This window comes from Dermacentor silvarum, unplaced genomic scaffold (genome assembly GCF_013339745.2).
Source record: "Dermacentor silvarum isolate Dsil-2018 unplaced genomic scaffold, BIME_Dsil_1.4 Seq441, whole genome shotgun sequence".
NCBI lineage: Eukaryota > Metazoa > Arthropoda > Arachnida > Ixodida > Ixodidae > Dermacentor > Dermacentor silvarum.
In genome coordinates this window covers 1-11216 of record NW_023606240.1, presented here as the reverse complement: position 1 = coordinate 11216, position 11216 = coordinate 1, and the positions used below count along the sequence as shown (strand labels likewise).

Here is an 11216-nt window from a genome sequence, read left to right as displayed (position 1 = left end):
GGCACGCGCCAAGTGTTCACCATTCATAACGCACAAGTGCAGATACCCTTATTTGATACATTGCAATCTTTCTTTCTTTCTTTCTTTCTTTCTTTCTTTCTTTCTTTCTTTCTTTGTGAGGAAAACACGTGTGGCTCTGCGGAAGCACCAACAGTAATTTAGAAGGAGCTCTGCAGAGAGAATGCAGAGAGAACCATCAGTAACATGGCAGGTCCTTGCTTTTTGAGCCGTAGAGAGCGTAAAAAATATCGATAGTGTGGTAGGAAAATGAGACATTTGATTCGCACTTGCTGCGGCAAGCGGGACGTGCTAACGCAATGGGAGGAAGTTTTCAATTCCGAGCATGATCAGCGAACGCAACGTGGAAAGAGTGTCCATGGTGCGTAATGCTCACGTGCTATAATACGCTTGACCGTGATCTCGATCGGCATCACCCAAGCGTGCCCGATCAGATTAGGACCGAGTGTAAATAAAATCGAAAAAAAAACGCTGGATAGGCAGAGCGGACTGGCCGATCAAAGGGCGTGATGCGTATCATCGTGGCTTAGAAGCTTCCTGTTACACGACCCTGGGTCTCCTCTTGTCCAACTCAGCTAGCAGTCTCTCTCAGTTTTTATCTTTAGTCTTTATTTTTAGGGTTTTTATTACCTAATATTCTCACTCAGGTATGAAAGGTTGCTAGCGCAGCGCGGGCGCAAAGTTTGTCAAGAAAAAGGAAAAGAAAAGGTTACAAGTTTCAGGGTTGACTCAGCATTTCAAGCCCCGACAAGGACACGTGCAAGAGAGGGATTGCATATATAACCGGACTCACCGGCTGTTATTCAATCGAGCTCTCTGTCGCAGTTGGTCGGCTACATCTTCGGGCATTTCCGCGCTCCCTTTGTGTTCGCCTTATTTCTCTCTCTTAGCGTTTTTACGTTATTCGAGATGAAGGTGCTCCTCGTCTGCGGACTCATACTGGCCGGAGCCTTCCTCGCTGAGGCTGCCGGTGGTAGGGAGCTGTGCGGTAAGCAAGCTTATTTTCCTTAGCCTTTATCATATTACCATGAGTGCATTTGTTAGCGTTGCCCATTAAAATGTGTGACAATGTACTTCACGTTGAAGATAATGTTCCAGCAACGAAACCTAAGGCAAGTGAAAGCCATATGCCAAGTACACTTCTAGAACTTAGGTTTCATCAGGCCAGTTTCTCCGCTTGTCATTTGTGTCTACTGTGTGCATTCATGTCAAAGCGCTCGAAGGCAATCCATGTTAAGCTCTTTTTATATCGAGTGTTTAATTTACGTTTGTGCAACCCGCGGCTCTGGGCTTGTGCGCATATACGAAGTGAATATGCTCTTCGTACGTGTGGACATGTTCTGGTCATTCGCCATTCCAGGTAACGTAACTGTAACAGGGAACATTTCTGATAATTTGTGTTTTCTGGGATAGGTTAACGCGTACTGAAACAAAATTTGGCTGTTCGAAGCTGGATAATTGCTTCAAGTGCTTCTACAGCTGCAACTGGCGGAGAGTTTTCCCATATTTTTTTTTTTTTACTTTCAGGAACTGTACACAATAAAGCAGACAGAGTATTAAATGTGGTCCACGCATAATGATATCTGTATGTCCTTATAGCACGAATTTCTTCGCTAGAGAAAACGAATCCATGACCCTACAATATTCGAAATTAATCGTAATGTGAAATATTGCTTCAACGAGCTTGGTTGTATGCGGCAACGCAATAAAACGTTCGTGGTAACTTTAATGGCGTGATAACTAATGCCGTTCCCTGTGTCTAATGTTGGAAAGTGTTTTTCTCTCATAAGTATTCTGTATGTATTAGTTTTTCTATTGGCGTGAGTACGTGGAGGTTTAATACAGCTGTGGAGGTTTAAATGGCCCAAAATGGATGTCTAAATCATTTTTTCTCGACGCAAAAACCATGCCCGAGTTAATTTGGTCTTCTTTCGCGATGTATCTCGCTCTTTAAGCAAGCAATGTCCTGTTAAAACAGCGCTTATCAGCTTCCAAACTTGATTGCTCAAAATTATTCCTTGAAATATTCGTTTTCTCGTGCTTCAAGATCAAGGAACGAAAAGTGAGCATCCAAATAAAAGCTCAGCCTTGATTTCCCAATATCTTGTGAGTGATTAAGAACTAAAGTTAATTATTTTGTAGTTTGCTTCGTAATAAACAATGTTAGCTGCGGCATTGTTTATTACGGTGCTCCTAAACAACATCCTAAATCTACAGAACACTGAGCAAGTTGGTAGAGGTTCATGGTTCGTATTATAAGGTCACGACGTTTGTGTTGTGGTGGTCGTTCTTCTTATCACTGTGTTTTGCATGCCTGACTTTTCGTACCGCAAAATAAATGTTTGAAAAAATAAATGCAGCGTGCTTTTTGCAAATAAAGACCTTTACAAACAAAAGCACTACAACGAGCTTCTCTATAAACTTAAAGGTTCAAACAGGCAGCCATGAACATGGGCTGCGTTGACAAGTTTCTCCCATGAGATGGAGGCGTGTTCTGATGCGCGGTTATTGTATGAGCCGTACCACGTTGGGATATACGATGTTCCTTGCATTATAACGTTGCCCTTGCATTTGCGTATTTGCATCATGCACAGCATGCCTTTGAGATCGTGCATAATTATTTCTTCACGCAATTGCTCGCGCTGTTGGCAAAGGGGTTTCTCAAATTAGAAAAGAAACTATAGAGAACTGTACCGGTTCTTGCGTTAATCTAAAAGCGCAGTAACCGATCAGTATCGAAGCGGTGAAACAAGGACAAGGACTTCTTATGTACACTAACTCAGGGTCACTGCTCGCTTCGGCGTTTGATGAAGCCTATGATTTCCGGTTACTCTCCTGTTAGCCTTAAACATGCACTCGCGAAGGATGCATTTTGCTAAGATAACAGGTCTGACGTTGGATCAATAGTGTAGTCACTAATTTAACTTGTGTAGGCCAGCTTCATCGTGATTGCAATCACCAAATCGGCATATGTAGAATTTTTCGACATTACATTACTCTTGAATTTCGGGTACCTTTGAAGGATTCCTTTTCTACTCAGAGAAATGCCAAGATATGTAGTTAATCTCACCACATGTTGATGAGGATTTTCGCCGCTCTTTGCTCTTTCGTGACTGTGTACTTATTTATTTTTTTACTTTATTATACTGAAAACCTACAGAACCCTTATGGCATTATATTAGGGGGTTTACAATACAAACAAAATGTAAAAACAAAACGACAAGGAAAACACAGCAACAAAAGGAAAACACTCCGATTAAATGTGCAATCGGAACACGAAGGGCCAGGCTAGAGTAAAAAAACAAGAACAAACAGGGTGCATGGCACAAATGGGTTACAAGGTACTACAGGGTAACGTTGAACTGAGTACAGGGTACCGGTTTCACACCGTACTTTCAATGTCGTCTAAAAAGTTAGGCATACATACTGTCTCACCAGATAGCGCATTCCATTCGTGATATAAAATTAATTAAATTCTGCGGTTTAACATACCATCATTTTAAGGCACGCCGTAGGACTCCGAATTAATTTGGCCACCTGGAGTTTCTTAACGTGCACACAATGCATAGTAAACGGGTGTTTTTACATTTAGAACACATGGAAACGCGGTCCTCGTGGCCGGGATTCTATCGCGCCCCCTCAGGTTTAGCAGCGCAACGCCAAAACCACTACGCCACCATGGCAGGTCATTCCATTCGTGAATTGTGTAAAAAAAAAAAAAAACGAATACTTGAGAACATTAATGCGACACTTTTATTCTCGGACTTTTTACTATTTTCTCTTCGCTACGATATGAACTGTGGAGGGAGAAGAAACTAAGATTTATCGTTACCAGTGCGATTATTGTAAATCTAAAAAAAGTTTTATTCTTAACGCTTTTCCTATTGAGGACAACGTTTTCCAAGCAGTCTCTCCTGAATCTGAGAACTTTTGAAGAAAAAGTTGTAATTTCCGCTTACAAACCTTGTCGCGTGTTTATGGACACCTTCCAATTGATCCTTTAATATTGCCGTGAAGGAATCCCAGGCAACATACCAATATTCTAGAATCGGTCTTATATAGAGTTTCTTTCAGGACGCGATAGGGCGGTTTTAAAGTTTCTTTTAAACAATTATTGTAGGCGGCAGGCCTTTTTTGTAACACATCCATGTGAACAGTCCAACCTAGGATAGGGGTGCAAATAATACCCAATTATTTTACCCATGCAACGTTTGTTACTAATTTGCTGTTGAGGAAGTATACTATAGGATCAATCAAGTATTTGCCTCTTGTTTGTCAACTGAATGTGGTAACAGTTCTCAGTGTTTAAATACATTGCCCGCGCGTCACACCAGCTACAAATCTTATCAATATCTGCCTGCAGAGTAGCCATGTCATTAATGTGCGTGACAGGATGATAGAGAGCACCGTCGCCGGCATACAGCCTGACGGATCATCGTAGATCAACGGTGAGGTCATTTATGAATACCAGAAAGCGTAAGGGTCCGAGCACAGAACCCTGTGGCACGGTAGAAAATACATCAGCAGAAGTTGACGATGCACCATTCAGAACAACACGTTGCTGGCACGCGCTCAAATAATCCCTAATCCACCTAAGAATATAACCAGGCATTCCCAAGAAAGGCAGTTCGTACAGGAGATGGTCATGTGATACGACGTCAAAGGCTTTTATAAAGCCTAAGAAAACTGCGTCTAGCTGCTCACCCTTGTCCAAACTCAAGGCAATATCATGAATAAATTCGGTAAGTAGTGTCGTGCACAATAAACCGGAACGGAAACAATGCTCGGAAGCGTGAAAACGTTGTTCCAACTCATCGTTCATCAGATTTGAGTATATCACGCGCTCCATTGTTTCACAGCCGACAGAAATCAAGGACAGAGGCCTATAGTGGCACTCTTTATCGTGGTCTCCACATTTCTGTATGGATTTGAAATTGAGAATTTTCCGTACATTAGGTATTTTCTCATTGTTCAATGATTCGTCAAATAACAAAATTAAAAAGGGAGAGATACGGGATCCACAATGATTCAACACATAATTAGAAAGACCATCGGGATCATGCGCAGAGTGGGAATGAAGAGAGCCCCACAAATCGTTTATGCCCGATTCACACGTTTATGCACATCGCCGCCAACTTAGCCTGGGCGGCCCATAGCAACAACGTAATTAACAATGGTTTTTTAATCGCCCGTATGTCTCTATAGCTAGTATTTATTTATAAGGCACTAGTATGTCCCAAGTTGTAGTATACAAGCGCTGTGTGGGACTCTACTCAGGAGAAACTAATTAGTGCATTAGAAGTTATTCAGAATTATTGAGTGGGTTTTATCTTGTGTAACTATAATAGAACCACAAGTATACCTGCTATGACAATTAACCTGACGCTCACACCACTATCATCTCGTCGTAAAATCTCGCGTTTAACTCTTTTTCACAAGCTTTACCATCATTCGACTTTACGCGATGAACTAATTGGCCAACCACAGTACCCATCCCCTCGAATTGATCATCGTTATCAGGTTGGTCTTGGATAACGTCACAATAAATCTTTTTTTCGTTCTTATTTGCCTCGTTCATCCGCTGACTGGAACCACTTTCCCGAAGAAGTTCTATTCATACATGATGACCAACAACTTGGAGCAGCTTCAGCTAACATATATAAAATATATAACATATATAACATGTATTGCTTATGACCACTTATTTAGTATATTGCGAAGCACTAGCTAAAATTGTATAATCAGAAGCCTTGGTAACTTATTTCTTGGCTCACTGTGTTTTTGTGCATTTATTTTCGTTTGTTTGCTGCAAGCACTCCCCTCCGTAATGCCTTTGAGTCCTGAGGGTATATTAAATAAATAAATAATAAATCCAAAGTGTTGCCTCCTGTAGCGCAAAGGCCAGATGTGGCCAAAGAGCGCCAATTAGCTCATAACTATGGCAAGTGTGGAGTGCGGATTTGGCAACTTCAATTGGACGTCTATAGTGCCATAAAAGGTTAGGTAAATTAAAGTCTCGTCCAATAGAAATGATCTCAGAAGAAAGAGAACTCAGTTTTTATGACACACTGAGTTATGGATGAGTGCTATCGCCACTGGGCGGTCGATAAAAAGAAACAACCACTATATTGTTGCCATTAGGGATTAACAGTCTACACCAGACAGACTCAGATGAGGCATCGACATAGTGAAGTAGGACGCTGTGTAATCTGTAATCTGCACAAGAGTGAACACTCCTCCGCCATGCAAACACTCTCTGTGTGGTCCGACAAATATGACGGGCGCTGGGGGATCCTTGTTATACCCGTACACCAATTACATTCATTGCGAATGCCACATATTGGGGACATGCCTAAGCTGCGCGTACGTACTTTTTTTCTTTTGCAGGGAAGAGCAATGAAGAAATCAAGGCTGTTCTGAAGTGCATGGGAGAGCACGTTCCCGCAGAGGTATCAATCAGTCAATCAATCAATCAATCAATCAAGCAAGCAAGGTAGCAAGCCATTCTGGCTCTGAGCATCGAAAGATGCGTAGATCGCTGCGGATTGTTGAAACTTCTCTCAACGGGTATAACTAGTACGCATTATTTAAAATGATGACTTTTGTTTCAGCTCAAAGGCAAGGCGGCAGGAATCATCAGCAGCAAGGGAGACAACCTGGCCGAGCTTGTTAAGAAGCAGTGCGAAGCAGACATTGACTTCGTGAGTGCAGGCAATCCAAATTTTCGGGTGTAGAAATTTGTTTTGGTTAAGTAACGTAGCAATACAGGAAACAACTGGGACCACTCCTTTTGTATTCTGTTTAGTCCCAAATGAATAAGAAATATATTTACGTGTGCATAGGAGCGTGTCATAAGCTATTTGCGAAAGCTTAAAATATATCTGAGTACGCCATGCATTAAAGATAGAAAGAGTCCTTCATATTATCTCCACTAAAGGCACGTGAACCGGTCGATAAGTTTCATAATACTAAAGACAGTGTCGATAAAAAATGAAAATCCAGAAAAAGTATTCTGTAGGTGAATAGCCTGTGAGAATTAGGTGAGAAATTGTTGCGCATCTGTCAAGCTGTACTTTCAGCCTCTTGTTGTAATCTCACCGTGCTGTGGGTTGAAGATTTAACCTCCAACTAAAACATTCGCAAGAATATTAAGCTTGAAATGTAAAGTATAAAATAAGCTAAGCGGTGTTTTATGAGCTCCGTATTGTATTTTTTCGTTCATATTACAACCTTTAGTTTTTACAGCATTGTGCATTGTGCACAAAATACACTATTATGTGAAAAGCTACAACTGGCTATGGAAACTATGGTTACATCTCCTTTGCACGTCCACTTTGTGAGCCTTGATCACAATACTGACTAAACAGTAGTGATTGTACTACACATGAACCAGTAGCGAGCAAAAATTTTGTGTTGGTACTGCACTAGAGGCCGCAGGGTTTCACTAGGTTGTTAGTCTAGTAGATATAGTGTGGTATGCAAAATCACAAAAATGTTACATTGAAATTGCTGTGCTCTTCTGGTTAATCATGTCACTTCTGTTTGTCCGTATGACAATCGAGTAGTGTGAAAAAGTGGGGATGAACGTTGCCAGCATTTTCGATATCTTCAAGTAAATAAAAATAACAAAATTCTGTTGTATTTTCCTTTGTGACTTTTTTTCTGAATCCTTTCTTTTCCTCTCGAAGAAAGTAAAGCGCGTGTTCCAAGAGTAAAGTTCGGAAAATGCTCTTCAATTTTTCCTTTCGAGAGAATGGTCAGCTAGTGTTGAGCGAGAACTGCATCTCTGACGAGCACATTGTTGCTATGTGCGCTGGTTTTCTAAAGTTTATTCAATAACCGTTTTGTTTTGTTCACTTTCTTTTCGTCCACACAATCGGATTGGCTGGCGTGAGTCGGTTTTCTTTTGGCACACAGCGGACGCATGGCTTAGGCACAGATTTGGCACACGTTTGCAACACTTACTTACAATTGTAGCATAAATATAACTGCGGGATGTGCTTCTCAGCTTTTAATGGCTTGATATCTTTTAGTAGACAGTCAAAAACTATTTTGCAACATTTCGTAACACAATGAACTTCGAAGTCTAGAGTAGAACGTATAATTCTATATTTTTAAAATAACCGATATGTATTGCTATGGGGGAGGAGGGTAAGCGCTAGTACTTTTTTAATGCTCAAGCTTACATTCATGGACGATGGCTCCAGAATTACTAAAATAGCATGCAAGTACTTTATGTCAATGATCCTCTTCGCTTTCAGTTCAAGAGGCTGAATAAAAGCTGTTGAAGAGATTTGTTATGCCCTTCGAAAGCGATGATGATCATAATATTTTGGCACCGTTGCTAATACGTGACCACAACAAGGCATGAATAAGTTGCAACCGCAGAAAGAATGATGGACAGAGGCAAATTGACATAAAACAGGGCGCAAAAAGAAAAAAAACCTACACCTTGAGTTAGCCCTCAGTTTGTTTCGTATAACTTATACAGCTCGCGTCTATTGTCTTTTTAGAACGCTGCACTACAGCCATGAATAAGCACTAACTCATCCCGCTTTTGTTTTAATTGATTATTAAATATTAATTTTCGAGGGCCATCAACCCAAGTTCCAAGGGGAGTTTTCCCACTGACAACTCTGTGGCACTGTTTTAGGCTTCCAAAAGATTAGATTTTATGAATCCTTCAAGTTAAGGCTTCTTTAGCTACCTAAATTGGGAGTATATATTTGGTGATATGCCCACTCTGCATTTAAAAGGTTTCCACTCTTCTTTTTTTTTGTAAAACGGGGTATTGAAAAATCCGGATGTCTTCTCCTCTTGTGTTGATGAAAATATTGTCAATGCGAACTAAACGAACAAAGTTCTGTACCATGTTTGCTTGTTGAGCTCCGCTTCCAGGCCATGTGAAGGGAAAAAAAGGCCATCACACAGGTGCACCGCTTCAAAGTTATCGTATGGTGTGTTTCAACGTGGCGGTAAATATCTACGTAGCACAGGCAGAACATGGCACAACGTTTAAAACGTGATTGTCGGTTGTCTTTTGTTTTTAGTTGGTGTGTAACTGTGCGATAACACAAAGGATGCTTAAAAGTATACTTCGAACTCATACAAGTTCATTTGTATTTTTTTTCTTAATGTAGGTCGAGCTGCTGGAAACGGTGTTCTCAGTAAGTACTCTTAAATTTCATAACCTTCTTTGCTTAAAGTGAATTTTACACTGCCTTGAAACTGATGCTTGAGAAGTCGCGTCATTTGCAGTAACCTTCCTGCATAAATATCAGAGGGCTCCTGGTAATTCTAGATTGGTGTAGTTCCCACAAAATATAAGATTACATAGTAACTCATCACATCTGCGCACGCTTCCACATGAAAAAAAGAAAAAAAAATATTGTTATGGAATGAAACAACTATCTTCAAATAGTGACACTTGATAAAGGAAAGCAGAATGTCATCGAGTGGAGGACCAGCTTGTTCAACCACGTTGCTTATATCCGGTACAGCGCACGTATAGTTTTATGCATATCTCTTCTTAAATGCGAAAATACGCAGTGTAGTCCAGTAACTTTCGCTTGACTTTGCTGATTAAAAACGTTGTCATGTCGTCAATCATTATTTCCACCAAGGAAATGGTCTACCCACCTTGTGAAGCCATGTATAGGCTTTACGATGATAAGTTGTACCAGAATATCTAAACACTAGGCAGCGGCTATTGAAACGAAACTTAGCGCTTAAATTTGTTCTACTTGTCATGGTAGCCGCCACATGCATGCCCTATTTGAGAAATTCTGATCATTACAGTGGATAGACCCCCTTCCTCTTTCTTCTAACTGAAGGAGTCTTAGAAGTACAAAGACAACAGCTGATAAAATCTGGACGACGATAATAATGTTAACGCCAAAATGAAGTAAAGCCCGGCCACTTAAGTAGGCAGCGAGGATGTTGGGCTTGTAGTCTGCAAATATTTTAAAACATTATGGGGTTTTACGTGCCAAAACCACGATCTGATTATGAGGCACGCCGTAGTGGGGGACTCCGGAAATTTAGACCACTTGGGGTTCTTTAACGTGCACCTAAATCTAAGTACACGGGTGTTTTCGCATTTCGCCCCCATCGAAATGCGGCCGCCGTGGCCGGGATTTGATCCGGCGACCTCGTGCTCAGCAGCCCAACACCATAGCCACAGAGCAACCCCGGCGGGTGTCTGCAAATATTTAAAAAGTACGATCCCAACAAGCAGAACCTAAATGATATAAATTTCGTAAGTTGCCAGATGTTACTCGGAGTCTTTAAGCGACCATGATTTATTCTTTTTAGGGTGACGAGGCGGAAGCCATCAAGAAGGCCTATAGGGAGTGCAAGCCGAGCCGAAGATGAAGTGATTCTGAGAGGCCACAAGTCGTGCAGTGTACCCTTTAGAAATCACCAAGAATTTCTTTCTACACGCTGGAAGTGTCATGCCAAAATAAAGATTGTCCATATACGCATTCTCTTTTATTGGCGAAGCATTTCTTAGCGAACATATGCCATTTTGACAGTATCTAACTATCTATCTATATATCTATATATATATATATATATCTAGCCGCCTACTTCTTCGCGCTTTCATGGTCGTATCGTTAACTTGGTATGTACCAAAACTGGCATGGTATCACAATAGTGGATGACAAACATAAATGATAGGTCATGACATGAATGTTATGACATGCGGGTCATGAAACAGCCACCTACGTCTTGGTGCTTTCGTGGTTGTTTCGTTAACTTGGTATGCACCAAAATTGTCCTAGTATGACAAGAGTGTATGACAAACATAAATAATAGGTCATGACATGAGTCTAATGACATGCGTGTCATGTAGGTCATGAAACAGCTACCTAAAATGACAATGATCCAGCGAAAAAAATTAACACGGTTCGGACGTGTGTACTAAGTGAAGGAAACACCAAAGGATGATGGTAGAAGTCATAGTCATGAGCATGACTCAGAAAAAATTACACTGATATAGCGAAAAAGATTAGCACTCAAAAACCACTGAAATGAGTTCGGATATGGTGCTAAGTGAAGGAAACGGCTAAAGGTTGTTGGTCGAAGTCATAGTGATGAGAATGACTAAGGCTTTCGCATTAAGGTCCCTTAGGCGTAGCTAAAGGGACTCCCGAAGACTCATGACATGAATGTCATGACATGCGTGTCATTTAGGT

General features: G+C 41.0%; 1 protein-coding gene across 2 annotated transcripts; it reads left to right on the top strand.

The window, feature by feature from the left end:
• The first annotated feature begins 818 nt into the window (after positions 1 to 818).
• On the top strand, positions 819 to 10512 carry LOC119435092 (uncharacterized). 2 transcript variants are annotated; one of them, XM_037702048.2, is made up of 5 exons: positions 821 to 1006; positions 6406 to 6467; positions 6630 to 6719; positions 9159 to 9185; positions 10333 to 10512. In XM_037702048.2, exons 1-5 carry the CDS (start codon positions 928 to 930, stop codon positions 10390 to 10392), a joined length of 318 nt encoding a protein of 105 aa, XP_037557976.1. In that variant the 5' UTR covers positions 821 to 927; the 3' UTR covers positions 10393 to 10512. The 2 variants fall into 2 exon arrangements, with proteins under 2 accessions (XP_049515651.1, XP_037557976.1); XM_049659694.1 differs by lacking the exon at positions 9159 to 9185 and having other exon boundaries at positions 819 to 1006; positions 6630 to 6723; positions 10310 to 10512.
• Positions 10513 to 11216: the final 704 nt, after the last annotated feature.